Source organism: Thamnophis elegans, chromosome 7 (genome assembly GCF_009769535.1).
Source record: "Thamnophis elegans isolate rThaEle1 chromosome 7, rThaEle1.pri, whole genome shotgun sequence".
NCBI lineage: Eukaryota > Metazoa > Chordata > Lepidosauria > Squamata > Colubridae > Thamnophis > Thamnophis elegans.
In genome coordinates, this window is record NC_045547.1 from 15,792,236 (window position 1) to 15,809,712 (window position 17,477).

At 42.7% G+C, this 17,477-nt stretch overlaps 2 protein-coding genes across 2 annotated transcripts in view; one reads left to right on the forward strand and one right to left on the reverse strand.

The window, feature by feature from the left end:
- CACNA2D4 (calcium voltage-gated channel auxiliary subunit alpha2delta 4) overlaps positions 1 to 3,653 on the forward strand; it is a 193,287-nt gene extending 189,634 nt beyond the window's left edge. Inside the window, exons 38-40 of the mRNA XM_032221653.1 lie at positions 72 to 184; positions 2,404 to 2,486; positions 3,558 to 3,653. Of these exons, the coding sequence (XP_032077544.1) occupies positions 72 to 184; positions 2,404 to 2,486; positions 3,558 to 3,653 (292 nt within the window). The remainder of the gene's footprint in view (positions 1 to 71; positions 185 to 2,403; positions 2,487 to 3,557) is intronic.
- A 10,918-nt stretch (positions 3,654 to 14,571) lies between these two features.
- The window catches only part of ADIPOR2 (adiponectin receptor 2), a 44,737-nt gene continuing 41,831 nt past the window's right edge, over positions 14,572 to 17,477 (reverse strand). The window contains exon 8 of the mRNA XM_032221384.1: positions 14,572 to 17,350. Coding sequence (XP_032077275.1) covers positions 17,222 to 17,350 — 129 coding nt within the window. The 3' untranslated portion in view covers positions 14,572 to 17,221. The remainder of the gene's footprint in view (positions 17,351 to 17,477) is intronic.

Below are 17,477 nucleotides of genomic sequence, written 5' to 3' on the forward strand. Positions count from 1 at the left end.
TAATATGAATAATATTTGGGAAGAAATATAACGTCTCTCTCGGGGGGCGGGTGTCCTTCTCAATCTTGCAGGATGTTTTTGGCACAGCAAGTTATGAACAGCAACCTTCTGCTCCTGGTAACCGATGCCACCTGTGATTGCAGCATCTTCCCATCTTTTGCACTGAAAGCTAAAGAAGTCAAATATATCTTTTTCCCTGGCAATTCCCTGTACTGGACTGCAACCCTTTGGCAGTTCATTAGACACAAATGAAGTACGAATCTAGCGTTTTCCTTCATAGCTCTAAAAGGGATTAATAGAACATGCTTCTGTTTAAATGTGGAATGAAAACAGTACTGTTAAAAAGTGAGGTCGAAACAGTATTATATTCATCCTCTTTTCATCCCTTGCGGGGTGGAGTCTGTGCAAGAGAATGGAGCTGGCCAGATGCCCTTCTTGTTGCCAGTGCGGAGTTTTGTTCAGCAGATATATTCCCAGTGTGCCCAGAGAGAGAAATATCTGTCTCTACCTAGGATCAAACTCACAGCCTCTTGATTGTGAGGTGAGAGTTCTACCTCTAGCCCACCGCACCACTCCCAAACAGTACTATATTGCTAGTTGCTACTCACAGTAATTTATTATTGCTTGTTACACTTTAGGCAAAGTGAAATATTTGTGCTATTCTGGATTCCGTAATTCTTTCTTACGAAGGTAAGCAGGGAAAAATAAGTCTTGCTGTTTTCCAAATTCTCTTCAAAATTTTAATTTTCAAGGCCTGTGGAGTCAGTGGGGATATAGAAGGACAGGTCGTTCTATTAGAAACTACACTAAAAGCAAAATGCTTTTGATTTTATCTCGAGTGCTATGTACAAACCACTTTAGCAATTGGGTTGGCACTGCAGTTTTACCCAAGAGTTTACTCTAAATCAGGATTGATTCAATTACCCCGATCACCTACATTTCTGGATCCACATGACTTGCTATAGCCTGACTACTTGGTTGGATTGGCATAGTATGTGAAGACAATGTTCTCAATTTTGGGATCAGAAATCCATAGTGATCTGCAACAGTACTATAGATGGCCGGGTACAACTGCCAAAATAAAAATATTACTAATCTTACCTAGAAATTGCAGGGAATTCAGGATTTTTAAAAAAAGACTCCCTTGACTTAAATTTAGCTCCTGTCAACTACTTCATTCACACATCCATGAAGTTTTCTTGACGATCGTATTCGTCATTGTTTATTCTCCATTCTAGGATTCTCCTCCTATCTCAACCTTGCTTAGCTTTTCAAGATTTAGTTTCCAAGTTCAGCTCTCGCCTGCTGAGACTAACTCTTTAGAATAACTAGGAAATGCTCGTTCTGAACCAGTGAGTTGATGAGAAAAGATAAAACATGCAGAAAATGTATCTAATGAAACATTACATCTGGTCTTGGCCTGATAAGCTTCAGTTCAGCACAAGGAGGAAATGAACTTGCAGGCTGGGTCCCAAGACTAGGGGAAAGACATTGCTTTCAGCAGATTCAGCCTGCTACCCATCCAGGAAGTCTCCCAGCCTGCAGAGGTGGGCAGCTGGGGGTTCACAGGGGTTTGGGATAACCTCTAGCTAAGATTCTGTGCAGTTCGGAGAACCCTCAAATCCCACTCCTGGCTGGCCCCACCCACCCCGCGAGTCCCCATGCGGCCTGTTTTGGGTGCAGGTTAAGTGCATGGCGCACACAGATTCTTGGGGAGGGCGCAAAACAGGCTTACCGGAAGTTCGGGAAGTCTGGAAATGGGCCAGAGGGCCACTGGAGTCTGGGGAGGCTGTTTTTCACCCTCCCGGAAGGTCAAGGAAAGCCTCTGGAGCCCAGGGAGGGCAAAAACATCCCCCACCTTGTTGCAGAAGGCTGTCTAGGCTACCCCCACCATGGCCACTCCTACCCAGCAACCAGGCAGAGAACCCCTTGCTAAAAAAATTGTGAAGCCCACCCCTGCTCCCAGATGGCCTCAATCCAGCTAAAAGTCATGACAAGTAAAGTGGGCCAGATTGGTTATGATGAAGTCCTGTCGGGTTCAATATGATTTGGGGATGTTTTTGTGAAAACATGGTCACTAATTCCAGCTCATCTCAACTGGAGCTACTCACAGGGGTGGCAGAAAAATATTTAGGAAACCTTCTTCCTATGGCAAAGACTTGATGTGTAGGCTTTCTCCCGTTGCTGCAGTATTATTCACATGGGCTGAAGCCTCCTGCTTAGCTCGAGCATCAGGAAATGCTATGTATGTGATGGAAACACATTTCTGTAGGCTAGCTGGTATTTTTAGTCACAAATTTAAATTATTGGCCAACACAGCATCCGCTGACTCTAGATATTTTAAGTAAGATGTCCCTATTTCTCCACTTCCCAACACTGCTATTAGCCTTAACAGCTGCGTACATAACAATTCGGTGAAATGCGACAGGATGCGCTCTCAGAAACTAAGACGCCGACCAGACAGCTGCCATGCATTCCACCCAGAGGTAAGATCTGTTAGCTTTTGGTTACAGAATAATTTGCCAAAATTATAGAATTATATGTACAATATAACAATACCCTTGTCACAAGAGGTGGCATTCAGCAGGTTCTCACCAGTTCTGGAGAACTGGTAGCGGAAATTTTGAGCAGTTTGGAGAACCGGTAAATACCACCTCTCGTGACCCAACAAAAGGGCAAAAGCCCGACTAAACCGTGTTGCTAAAACCGCGACTTCATCAGCGCGGTGACAACAGCGCGGAGACAACAGCGCGGAGACAGAAGGGCATTTTACAACAGCGTGTCGGCGGAAAGCCGATTTAAGGTAAGGGTTAGGTTTAGGGTTAGGTTTAGGGTTAGGTATAGGATTAGGTTTAGAGTTAGGGTTAGGGTTAGGGTTAGGTTTAGGGTTAGGTATAGGGTTAGGTTTAGCGTTACGTTTAGCGTTACGTTTAGCGTTACATTTAGGGTTAGGGTTAGGGTTAGGGTTAGTTTTACAGCGCGCTTCTGTCGCCGCACTGTTGTCGGCGCGATTCAGCGCTCATTTGTCGGAGTGCTTTAGAACACGCGGTTTTGTCACCGCGGTTTAGTCGGGCACGGTTTTGTCATTCGCCCTTTTGTCGGTGAACCCCACCTCTGACTGGCCCTGCCCCATCTATTCTCTGCCTCCTGAGTCCCAGCTGATCGGGAGGAAATGGGGATTTTGCAGTAATCTTCCCCTAGAGTGGGGAGGGAATGGAGATTTTGCAGTATCCTATCCTTAAGAGTGGGGAGGGAATGGAGATTTTACAGTATCCTTCCCCTGGAGTGGGGAGGGAATGGAGATTTTGCAGTATCCTTCTCCTGGAGTGGGGAGGGAATGGGGATTTTGCAGTATCCTTCCCCTGGAGTGGGGAGGGAATGGGGATTTTGCAGTATCCTTCCCCTGCCACATCCAATCCACGCCCACAGAACCGCTAGTAAAAAAAATGTGAATCCCACCACTGTTTGTCACCCATAAAGTCTGCTTCATTTCCCATGAAGCCAATCCTACACTACTGCTAGAACTGCTGACCACCTGCTGGCCTTCCCTTTTTCAGGAAAATGCCCAAGATTGTGGAGGAGCTGCAGCGATTTCAGCCTCCTCAACTTTGCTTCTGTTTCTGCTGGCCACAACAGCGCTACTTCTGCGGTGACGAAGTGCACTGCAGTCCTTCCATTGAGCCTGGACTGCTATTTTCACATGGACCTCAAACAGAACTTGACCTCATCCCTCCTGAAGGACTTCCTAGGACTTCTACATTGTATTTACAAGCAAGACAGAAGAAGGATAATAACTATGAGGCAAAGCTAACAATTGACACTTTCCGTCTCTACAGTAGGGAGAAGTTCATCTAAGGATAGTGATGGGGGAATGATGTTTATTAGACTTTGTCCTATCTAGCATAGTGTATAGACCAGGGGTCTCCAACCTTGGCAACTTTAAGCCTGATGGACTTCAACTCCCAGAATTCCCCAGCTGGCTGGGGAATTCTGGGAGTTGAAGTCCACCAGGCTTAAAGTTGCCAAGGTTGGAGACCCCTGGAATAGACTATAATGAATTAGCTTTCTCCACCTGGAGAAAGGTGCTAACTACTGGATTTAAGCCTCTAATACAGATAGTCCTCAAGTTATGACCCTGATGGAGCTTGCCCATCAGGGTCGTAACTCATGACAAACATAAAGCAGGTGGATCAAATAACCAGTCTGATTTTATGATCTTTTCTGCAATGGTCTTAACACAGGGCTGTAAATATCCCAGCCCATGGGCTGAATGCGTCACGCGCTGGCCATGCCTACGCCTGGTTTAGTGAGGGGGGGGGAATCCCAATATGTCATGTGACACCACCATGACTTGAGTTTGACACCCTTAGCCTAACCTCGTAGTTGTTAAGTGAATCAAAGGTTCACTATGGGCTGGTTTTGCCCGTTTTCAGCAAAACCATTGTAACACATAACTGAAAATTTATGTTGCTAAGTAAGCCATTTGTTAAGTGAATCTTGCCTCACTTTACGACTTTTTTCCGCATATTTGCTAAGTGAATCCTTGAAGTTCTTAAATTAGAAATATGGTTGTTAAGTGAATCTGGTTTTCCCATTGACTTTCCTCACCAGGAGGTCAGAAGCAACCGTCATAAATGTGAGTCAGTTGCCAACCATCAGAATGTAAATCGCATGACTGTGGAAATGCCACAAAGGCTATGCGAAAAATGGTCATAAGTCACTTCAGTGCCGTTGTAACTTCAAACGGTCACTAAGTGAATTGTTAAGTGGAGGACTACTGGTACATAATCCACTTGACTATGGGACTGTCATTGGCCAAAAATGCAGGCCATTTGCTGAGCAACCAAAGTGAGACCATGTGTGATCATGTGGGAGAAGAGCCATTGGAACTTCGAATCAAGTAGATCCATCGGGATTTCAGTTGCTAAGTAACAAGTCATAAGTTGAGGACTACCTTTTGCTTGGCTGAATAATTTTAAAGGTTTGGACAAAACCGGTGAGGAATATCAGAGAGAATTGATTGTGTCTCCAAAATTGAACATTGGCAAGAGGATAGATAGATAGGTCAGTGATGTACTCTGGATTTTTTTTTTTTAACTATGGCACTTTTCAGCCAGAGTTATGGCTCTTACATTTTGTTTCTTAAACACTTGGAACATTTTATAGAATTACGATTCCCTGTATAAATTACAGAAATAATTTTAATAAGGATCAGGCTGAACTTACAAATTAAGGCACACTCGATTGGGCAATGACAATGTTTTCAAAAATGATTTTGGGGAAAAAAAAACTGTGGACATTAAGGCTGCCGCCGAAGTTTAATGAGACAATAGATCATATTGTTGCTTCCACAGCCAGCCACTTTATGCCAAAGATTTATTTTCCCTTCCTCATTGGTAGGCTGCATAATATATTTTTTAAGTTATTAAGGGCATGATGCACATCTAAGAGGAGGCACCCATGAGATGTGGAATCTCTTTATACTTTTGGAAGCTTTGTGAAAGAAACTATGACAATTTTTTTCATGCTTGCTTTGAGAGGTTATAGATTTTACCCGTAGGAATTTAAGAACCAGGTTGGTATGCAGCCAAAAAATATATATATGATATTCTTACTGTATAAGACTCAAAAAAAGTTACATTAATTCAACATGAGTGATCAGAAGTAAATCATCACCCTACAAAGCACCATCCAAAGGACTAGTAGTTCATAACTGTAGTAACTGTGAGCGGGATCTTGGAGTCCTAGTGGACAACCATTTAAATATGAGCCAGCAATGTGCAGCAGCTGCCAAAAAAGCCAACACAAGTTCTAGGCTTCATAAACAGAGGGCTAGAATCAAGATCACGTGAAGTGTTAATGCCACTTTATAATGCCTTGGAAAGGCCACACTTGGAATACTGCATCCAGTTTTGGTCGCCACTATGTAAAAAAAGATGTGGAGACTCTAGAAAGAGTGCAGAGAAGAGCAACGTGGATTAGAGGACTGGAGGTTAAAACATATGAAGAACGGTTGCAGGAACTGGGTATGTCTAGTCTAGTGAAAAGAAGGACCAGGAGAGACATGATAGCAGGGTTCCAATATCTCAGGGGTTGCCACGACGAAGAGGGAGTCAAGCTATTCTCCAAAGTATCTGAGAGCAGGACAAGAAGCAATGAAAGGAAACTAATCAAGGAGAGAAGCAACTTAGAACTGAGGAGGAATTTCTTGAATTAGAACAATCAATCAATGGAACAACTTGCCTCCAGAAGTTGTGAATGCTCCAACACAGGAAGTCTTTAAGATGTTGGATAACCATTTGTCTGAAGTAGTGTAGGGTATCCTGCTAGGCAGGGGGTTGGACTAGAAGTCCTCCAAGGTCCCTTCCAAATCTGTTATTCTATAAAGTTGGAAGCTATTTACACTATCAAATCCAACCTCCTCCTCAGTGCTAGAATCCAATTTTATTGAGTAATAAGTTCCCCCAAAAAAATTTGTGCCAGAGTGTTTTGTTTTGCTTCCACACACATCCTGTTCCCCATATAGTATTTGTACTATATATTACATAGTCATGTTGACAAGCAGAAAATACTACTTTTCAGTTGATGCTGAAGCAACCATAAATTGGACTATTTACTAATGTGCTTTACTTCACTTACACATGGATATGTGGAAATTCATTTCAGGAAATGGTTACAAAAACCCAACCTTTGCGTGTGACTGGGAGGTGATTGGGTCCAAATCAGTCACGCTGGGTAATGAGATGGGTGGCATATAAATGAAATAAATGAAAGATGTTAGTGTTTCCTTGCTTTCTCACTCAAAGATGCAATAAAACATTTTCAATACTTAACAGCAGGCAGCGAAAATTACAGGATAACACCAAGATTGCATCTAAAAATATATTACAACAGCACTAACAATTAAACTATTACATCTGACTGGCATATTTTGTTATATTTTTCTTCACATTTGCTAAATTTTACCCTTCAAGTGTTAAGAATATTTTAATATTACTGGACACTTTGCATGCATGTGAATCAGTTGTAGAACAAAGGTTAGGAATGATCAAATCAGTAGGTCAGAATATTTGACAAGAAACCCACATCCCGTCTCCTGGTCCAGACAGGAGAAGCATAAAGAGAGATAAGATGGTTCCAGTGATGGCATGGCTGTGGATTTCAGATGACCAACTTAAAGCCTTCTTTCAGAGAGCCTAGACTGTTGTGGCCTGCCAGCGGCCAGCAGAGCTGGCAGCAATTTCGGACAGTGAGGAGGTTGGGGAGGAACATGGGCCAGTCCTGGGGTCTGGGGAAGGCTCTGATGAGGGCTCTATATGCCAGTTATCAGCTGCCTTCAGAGTCAGACATCAGTGAGGCAGATGAACAGCTGGAGCCTGTTCCCAGTGTGCACATGTGCAGTTACCAGACAAAGGGAACAGCTAAAGAACAGGGGTCGACTTGGGAGTAAGGCAGTGGTGGGTTTCAATTTTTTTTAGAACCTATTCTGTGGGTGTGGCCTGTTTTGTGGGCGTGGCTTGGCAGTCATGTGACCGGGCGAGTGTGGACAACTTGATCACTCATGCACACTCAGTCACATGACAACCACCCCCAAGCCATGTGGCAAAAAATTTCGGGACTCTTATGAAGGGCGGGGGGAAGAGATGGGAAAACCTTCCAAAAATAGACAACTGGAGGATTAAGGGCCAAAATTAGGAAGATCGGAGAAGGCAGGAAAGAGGGGAATCTAGCAGAAAGCTATCACACTCTGGGGAAAACTTTGGGAGATTGGAGGAGGCAGGACAGAGGGGAATCCAGTAGAAAGCTATCACATGTTGGGGAAAGAACCTTGGGAGATCTGAGCTTGCCACTGCTGTCTGGTGGATTGTGCCGCTGGACCTCTCCATGCATCTCCGTTGACCACCTCCACTCCCAGGTATGGGACTTGACACCGAATTGGGCTAAGATAGTGCGGACAGGTGGGGGGGAGTGAGCGATGGAGCTGCTTCCAGATGGGTGGGGGTGAGTGAGCGAGTGACAGGGCCGGGGCAGGCATTCCGGAAGTTACTTCCGGGTCCACCGGTTGAACCTAAGGTGACCAGATTTTCAGATTGGAAAAGAGGGACACCCTGGGGGGGGGGGGGCTTGATTAAAAAAAAAAAATTTTTTTTTTGACAATTTTTTTGTCAAAAGGTCACCCCAGGACACTGAAACCAGCATAAATACGAATCTGTTGCCAAACAAAATTTTGATCACGTGACCATGAGGATGCTGCAACGGTCGCTAAGTGTGAAAAATGGTCGCAACGGTCGCTAAGTGTGAAAAATGGTCTCAACAGTCACTAAGTGTGAAAAATGGTCATCAGTCACTTTTTTCAATGCCATTGTAAGTTTGGTCACTAAATGTTTTCCCCCTCCTCGAGACTCCTCACTTCTTCCTTCATTCCTCTTGCTTATCTACCTTCACCTTATCTGTCTTCTGCTCTTTCCCTCTCTTCCTTCCTTCCTCCCTCCTTCCATCCTCTTCTTTCCTCACTCACTCCCTTCCTCCTTTTTTCTCTTCCTTCCTCCTTCCATTCTTTATACAATATAAAATTCAATGAGGGTGAAACACACCAAATCTGGCAAAGCTGCCTTGCACCAACCTGGCCTGCCCATAGAATAGCAGCCACTTTGAGACACATAAACCTGGTCTGAACATATTGCATCACAAAGATTTGCAAAGATCACATTTGCAAAAAGGAACATTTCTTGTAGTAAATACATTTTATAAACAATTTAAAAGTAAAAATCCCCCCAAAATAATAAAAAAGGTATTCTATAAATAAAAGAAATCCTTAAAAACCATTGTTAAGTATTACACCAGCAATAATTTATACTGTCACCATTTCAAACTATCATCAGAAATACGAATCCGTTGCCAAACATCAACATTTTGATCGCGTAACCATGAGGATGCCACAACGGTCGCTAAGTGTGAAAATGGTCGCTAAGTGTGAAAAATGGTCATCAGTCACTTTTTTCAATGCCATTGTATCTTCCTGATTATTAAAAGTGCAAATTCACTCAGTGTCAATCATGACTCCTGAGTCCATTTCAAAGTATTGTGCATAGAAATTTTTAAAATGGCTTGTTTCAATTTATTTTGGATAGAATCTTTTTTTAAATAGTCTAAGACAATTTAAAAAAAGAATCAACACAGAATACCACTATTTTAAAAAATCATATGCACAATAAATAAAATATTATTTTAAAATACATTGAGCCTATACTCCTTACAGTAAATGACTCATCTGGAAACAAGCCAATAGCATTTTTTGTGCTTTCAAATTTACAGATGTTCCAAAATCAGCTTAAAGTCCAAATATTTAAAGACCACCCCCCTCAAAGCTATCTTACCAGAGCTTTAAATATCTTCTGGGGAGGCCCTGTAATCCCATTCATGACAAAGGTAGGGCTTTCTCAGGAGGAAGGTTTCAGCTGGTGCCCATTCTTTGGAAACCTCCTCCAGAGCAGGGAGCCGTAACCTGCTGTCCATTCAGGAAGGCTGTACAAATTATTCTGTCTTCTAGAGCCATTGGGATTTAATATGGCTTTATCACTGGATTTTCTTTTTATTGTTTTTGTGGAATTGTTACAATGATTTTATAATAATATAATTTTATTTGGCATTTTTGTTGCTGTAAACTGCTGAAAGCCCCTGATAGAATACAAATTATTTAATAATAAATTTAAAAAGCTGGATACAAGATATGAAAACATTGCAAACTATTGTTCAAGATAATTTGAGAAAAGGGAATCATTCACCAAGAGTGCTAATAACTACTGCTAAGTTATATAGCAAATCAGATACTAAGGCCTAATGCCACAGAGGGGAGAGAAATTCATAAGTTTTCAAGATTTCCTGCACTGCTTCAAACATATACACTTAATACCAATGAATCCACAGCTATTATTTGATACAAGAAGATGGGTATGGAGAACGGAAAGAAATTTAAATTAATAAAAAAGATGCCACTGAAATCATCTGTTTTAAATTATAATCCCTCTTCCTGACAGTGGATCAATAAAAAAGATTATGCCCAATTCAAACTGGAAAAATACATTTAGCTCAAAAAAATAAGATCGTCATGGTGATGAAAGAACATGGCAAGTATCCCTAGGAATTATTTGTCTCTCCAGGCAAATAAGGAAATACCTGTTGATCTGGTCTTTAATGCAATTCTTGCTTAAGGCAGAGCCCTCCCCCGAAAAAATGCTTCTGCCGGGCTGCGAGAGCCACGTGGAAGTTGTCTGCACAGCTGAAAAAAGGACTGTTTGCTGGGCTGGGAGGAGGAGACAGCCCCCTGCCTTCTCCCCCTTTGGCTTTGCGGAGTTCCCAGCCAGCACGGGCGGCAAGTCTGGATGGAACCACGTGGAAGTTCTCTGCGCGACCGGCAGCCGCTTTTTACTCCCGAGTAAAAATTTTTACTCGGGAGTAAGTAAAATTTACTCCCGAGTAAAATTTTTTACAAAACATGATTTATTTTACTCACCACCAGTAAGCGCAGCTGCAACCCCAACAAGAAAGACAAAATAAAATGGAGACTCGCCCATGCGTCCTCAGCTAAGGAGCCCAGCCAATCAGTGAGCTGGTTGGCCAGCTCACTGATTGGCTGGAGTCCAGCCAATCAAATCAGTGAGCGGCAGGCTGGGCTGGCTTAAATTTGTAGGTTGCATAGAACAGAACGATGAGCCAGCCCAGCAGCTGATGGGCGGGAGCTGCCAGCGCCAAAAAAAGCGTGCCTTTTAAAAAAGCGGGCGGGACGCGGGAAAATGCATCAAAAAGCGGGGGTGTCCCGCCAAAAGCGTTATGTCTGGTCACCTTAGTTGAACCTCCTCTCACCGGATCGGTAAATTTCACCATCCGGTTCCCCCGAGCTGGTGCGAACTGGCAGAAACCCACCACTGGAGTAAGGCCACAGGTGGACGATGAATGGTCCCTCCCAGAGGAAATAAAAGAGGAGCGAAAGGGGAGTGGTGTTTGCAGGAGACAATTAGTTTGCTTAATTGGTTCGTGACTCTCAGAGACTACTTGCTAGGTTTTGCAGATATCGGCCTGGCAGCTCTCCAAGCCAGATAAAGTCTGTGACTGTAAATCCTCCCTCAAAAGACTTTGCTGGATGTGAATGAGCAGAATTCACAGTAAATTAATAAAAGGGGTTTTTGTCAGGACAAGGAGTTTGCTTCATGCTCTCAGGAAGCCCAAGTCAGAACATAGACATAAGCAATTTACCCTCTATTGCCATAGACAAGTAGATTTTGGAAATGTTCTTTTCGTGAAGGTACACTTCCTTCTGTTTTCAAATATTTAAACAAAAAGATAAAAGTCTCCATATCACATCAATTGACCTTGGCATATGCACACATCATGCTAATTTGTCATTCTTCCATAGAATGCAGTCCTCTTTTAAAGCAATCTGTACTAATGCATCTGTTCTTCCAATTCCAAGCCAAATATAGTTTTGGCACTGTTCCTTTTCTTTTCTTTTAGTCTCTGAAAAAACCACGTCATAGAATCAATCTTATGAAGCCAACTCTCCCCTGCACAGACCATTCATATTTTTTAAATGTTACTGTAACCGCATTTATCTTTATTTGTTTATTTATTGCCCAAGTGTCTCAAGAGGCAGCCTAACAAACCTCAGGGTAGATTTAAAAAATGGTTCTACAAACTCGGTTTTAAAATCTTCATAAAAGTTAAGTGATGCACAGATCTCTTCGCCACCTAAGTAGTCATAATATGAAGATGATAATTATTGAACCTGATGTTCCTAAAAAAAAAGAAAAGAAGGTACAAAACACAGTCTTAACTAAAACTGAACGAATTAAAAGACAGACAATACTTGTTTAGTTTCAAATTAATATGGTTTCTGCCAGGGGTGGCAGACAATAAAAATTGTTTTGCGCATGCGCAGAAGCAAATGACAAGACGGCGCCTACAGCGCTGCCCAGAGAACCGGTTTGGGGGCATAGCATACCGGTAAGAACCCACCAATGGTTTCTGCATAATCTTCAATAAATGTATCTACAGGGTTTAAGGCAATAGTAATCAGACTTTCATGTCAATTTGTATCAATCCACTTACCTCGGATTCTTTTCCTCAAAAACAGTATTAACAATGAAAAGATTTCCTAGTAGCTTCATACTACTCACATTCCCTGAGCAACTCTGATACAGTTAGAAAGATTAGACTCGGCACCCCTTCAAATGCATAGTTGACAAACTATATCACACTCAGTATCACTGTAGCCCCATGATGGCAAACCTATGGCATGCGTGCCAGAGGTGGCACAGAGCTCCCTCTCTGGACACGTGCACCGCCGCCAGCTGCTCTTCCGGGCTCTGTCGTGCCAGCTGTCTGACGCGCATGTGCCCCGTCCAACTGCTCTCTTCTGGGTTCCGGCGGTCTGGCAGGTGAGTTCATTTAGACACTTGGTGCTGAAAAGGTCAACCATCACTGGTATAGCCTGTTCAACTATTCAACCTAGCCAAACTTATCATGTTGTTAAGAAGAAAAAAGAAGGGTGGTGGTGGGGATCCTGCTGGTATCCTAGTTTAGTTGGAAGACCATTATTTTCAGTTGTCAGAAGATTCGGAGCAATATATGTATATTCTTGAGCTACATCAGATCCCTAACCATTTCACTATACTATATTACAGTATTGCTTTATTTTGAGGGGGGAGGGTTCATAAAATTTTATGATAGAATAATACTAGGAGGGCACTCCTCCCAACCTTAGTGCACATTGGTGGCTGTACTTCAGCTTCATAAGATTGCTCTTTTAAATCAACTCCACTGTGTTTTAAATCAAATAGTTCTGTTAAATCAACTGTGGATGGGTAGTTCTTCTGATGCTGAACTGCAAATTCCCACAGTCCCACAGTACTCATTACTACTGTGTGATATGTGATAATGGAAGTAAGCAAATACTCATTACTTAGTTCCATTATCACATAGACTACCTCTAGGAATGCAGACAAGAATTTAAGAGGGATCTGTGCTTGTTGCAGCATTTGGCTAATCTTATCCATGCTTAGGAGTAAGCAAGGTCAGGTTGTCAACTTGCAAAGCATCCCTGGCCTGCTCCTGAGTTGCCATAGGAAAGGGGGGATAGGAAACCAATGAAACGGCCTGGCAGCAAAAGACAGATGCACATTCCAGCCTTCTCTCTCTCAAGGCTGTATCCCAGAGTTACTTACATCAGCCAGAGGAGTGATCTCTACAACCCGCAAAATTGCCCCATTGCAAATGTGATTGATGACACACCCTGGGGGAGGGGGGAAACAGGGTCATGATTGGGGCTGTAAATTACGTGGGGTCAGAGCTGGCTTCACTTGGGAACGTGCCGACATGTAGCTCCTAATAAATAACTGGATTTCTTTTGAAGCTTGGCTAGAGGCTCATGAGCATCCATCGGAAACCTAACATAGGTCTCACTAATATGAAAGATCACCAGGGAATCCCAGACTAGACTGAAAGTTGGGAGGGGGGACCTCTTCCTAATTACAGGTATTAGTTGTTCTGCATCATGCCAAGGAAACTTTGCAGGCATGAAGTCATCAGGAATCATACTTGACTTTAAGAAGTCTTCTTGTTCTGATCCAACAGGCGTACATATAACTTTGTGAATTGTATGGTTAATAGATGAGCTGTGTGATGTGGTTGAGCATTCAGATTCCTTCAGCTTCAGCTCTGTCATATCAAAAAAATAATAATCCTAAGTGGTGGGAAACCTACCCCAGAACTTTCAATGTGTACCTCAAAGGTGCTTTTTCAGTTCTGAAGAAACTGAAGAAGCTTCTTGGATGAGAAGCGAAACGTCTTCAAAGAAAAACCAGAAAGTCCAGTTGCCTCTTGAAAAAAACAACCAGGACCTGGATGACTGAGACTCTCCATAGACTTTCAGTATTTACCTTTGATATTAAACCAACTGCTCAACACATCACAGATTAAATTACCTGATAACATTCAGGGAGCCCTTGACTTATGATCCTTTGTTTGATGGCTCAAAATTTGGATGGCCTTGGAAAAAGCAGCCCACAATCCCTGCTTGCGCTTATAATTGTCACACCACCCTTGTAGTCACATGATCGCAATTTGGGCACTTGGCCAACCAGCTCACATTCACCAGCTGCAACGCCCAGCAGCCATGCGTCCACAATTTGCAACTTTTTCTTTTTTTGTGTGTGCAAATTTCCAGCAAAGGAAACGCTCATTAGGGAAGCTGGATTCACTTAATAACCAGTATAAAAATGGTCACAAAATTGGGCCTGACTCACAAGCGCAACAACTTACAATAGAAATTCAGGTCCCGACCGAGTGTCGTAAGTCGAGGACTAGCTGCATGGGAGTGTATGTGAGTATTAAATTACAAATGAGGTTACTCTGAAAATTTATACTGGCACAAAAAGACAACAACAAGAGCAGCAGCAAAATTATTTGTCTGAAACGGTATAGGGTTTCCTGCCTAGGCAGGGGGTTGGACTAGAAGACCTCCAAGGTCCCTTCCAACTCTGCTATTGTATTGTATTAAAAGCAAAAATCCAATCCTGCTTTACATTTGTTCTTTTTATTAGAAGTTCAGAATACAACAAGTAATGGGGTCCCATTGGCTGGAGACCCCTCCCCAATCTTCAGAATCCAAGATGTGCTTTGTTGCCTCCAACAGTGAGCAATTGGAAATGAAAATACTGAACAAGGCCACTAGTTAATGGGGGGAGCTGTATATCTCAACTACGCTATGCTGAACCCTGCACGCACCCGCACACACACACACACCCCAAAAGAAAGCAAAATGAACCTCCAGTTGCTGAGAGTAAGGCGTTCAGGTGCCAACCTGGGAGGAAGTCTCAGCAAGCACCACCGAAAAAGTGCACAACGATGCAGTTTTCATATTGGGATACAAAATATCTTCAAAGGGGGAAGATCGGGTGTTGAGGACAGCAAAATGTTGCCTGGTCGTTTATACAAGTTCTGTGCTGTTTGGACTGGATTGCAAGTGCCACATTCAGAGTGAGCACGGATAATCCAGAGTAGGGAGATATATATATATATTCTCTGCTGGTATATATAGAGATACACCTGTAAAAGTGCTTCTCAAACAGGTGAGCCTGGGTGTGATATGTATTACCACTTCCCCACCTTAGGTAAAGCTGTCCTTTTACCAGCCGATTCCATAAACACAAAACTCCAAAGTTTCTGGTCACTGGTTCCCCAGTTTGGTTGAAGGGATTCGGTTAATACTGTTCTGTTGTTTGTTTTTTTTCAGTTCGGGATCAACACACTGAAATATGTGAGGCTGCAATTTTTTTTTAACCTGTCTTTAGTCTCCCGATCCTCTCCTGAACACATCTGTATTTGGATTTGCCTACAAGGATCAGTTAAGCACCTCCTGCAGGTTTAAAATACTTCAGAAGAATCCATTTCAGTAGAAGAGCTGAGGGGAAGACCTAGGATTTCCTTTATAAAAAGGTCACGTTTTAAAACCACCACCAATGATTTTGCTCCACAATCGATCCTTGATAACTTCACTTATAGGCTACATTAGTTGAGACAATGGCTAGTCTAGGAATCCTGCATTTTGCTCAGGTATTTCTTCTAGATTAGAGGTCTTCAAACTTGGCAACTTTAAGACTTGTGGACTTCAATTCCCAGAATTCTCCAGCCAGCAGAGCTGGCTGGAGAATTCTGGGAGTCGAAGTCCACAAGTCTTAAAGTTGTTAAGTTTAGGGACCCGTGTTCTAGCTTCAATATTGCTCATCAGCAATAAGCATACTTCTTCTCCCTCCTCCTGTTGACTGCTTCTGTTGTGTCATAACTCTCTCCTCTTCAAACACTCCTGGCCTCAGTCCATTCAATGGGAAACCTTTGAAAGCGCTGGCCACTTTCTCTCGCCACAAAGCACTTTAACAAGCAGAGGGAAACGTCTATCCTGTGGGGGTCTGTTTGCTTTTCACTGATTAAAAATAGTGCACAGTATTGTCTTAAGCCCCAGGAGAAAAGAAAAGGGGGGGGGGGAGAGAATGGCAGTGTTACTATTGCAGCCCGCAAGAGTTCAGTGGATGTAATACAGACAACTGTGGTGTTACTGTCACTCAGCAACACACACACACACACACACACACAAACCATAACGGATTAACACATAGACAGCCAGTCTTCTTCTTAGATTTAAAAACAAAACAAAACAAAATTCTTTCTTGTGTGTTCTTCCTATCCCCCCCCCCTCATGAGACCACTTCTACCCCAGGCCAGATCACCTAGAAGGTTGGTACCCAACAATTGCACTTGGATAAACAAAACAGCACACCCAAAAGAATGGTGAAACACTGATGAGAGACACACACACCCCCAAAAAAAGGTCAGGATATATATGCCACATTGTGCCTTAAGCCGTCAAACCCCAATGTAGCAAAAGGCCAATGAAGGCATCTTTATAAAAACCACCCCAGAGGAGAGCTTAGAAGGCGTGGCCTTGGCGCCCTTTCACCTCTGGAAAAGGCCAATCAATCAACTCTTCTTTGCTCTCGGGGCCTTGTAGGCAGCGGGCTGGGTCCCCTGGATCGAGCCAATCAGTACACACCAGAATTAGGAAGAATCTACAGGATCCAGATGCCTGATTTCAGGAGTTTCACCTAGCTTTCTTGCACGTTTAAGAATTTGTGCAAAATAGAAACAGTGTGTGGTACTTGCATGTTGCAACCAATACAAAAATCCATCTCCCTCCCTCCCCCCCCCATTTTTAAAACATTTATAGAAACTTTTTAATCAAACAGAAAGTTAGAAATCTTATTTACATTTTTTTCTCCCAAAAGGGCATCTAAAAATCAATTTACCTGAACAAGATACAAATCTTAATTAAGCTAGATTTTAAAAAAAAAAAAGAAAAAAGAAAAAATTGCCAAGCTCTTCCCCAAGATAACCTCTCTTATTTTCTACAAATAAATATGGCATTGAACGTAAGCTGATTAAGAAAGGGTTTTTTTTTCTTGCTTCAGTTGCAGATCCCAGGAATAAATTAAGATTTAAGAATGTCCACGTCTTCCGAACCAATTCACTCCATTGTTTGAGGTATGAATATTTCTCCCATCTTATACTTAAGATTCCCTGCAAAGCTTCCACACTATTGTAGGCAAAGTGTGGATGGACTGCTCCCATGGTTCAGTTTTGGTTATGATCCTCAACAGGGGCCGACGGATTTTTACTCCATCTCGTTCTCTGAGCAACCTCCCCCGACGGTGAAACGGAACTCTTGAAGATTTGAAACGCCATGGAAGTGCACAAAAGCACCAGCCACCACGAAAATATGAAAGAGCTGATGGGAGTGGAACTACAGGAAAGGGGGGAAAACAGAGAGAGAAAGAAAAAAAGAGTACTATTAAAGATTGAACAGCGAGGATTGCCATGTATAGACAATTAAGGGTAATCTAATCCAAGATATGGAGGGGGGGGGGATT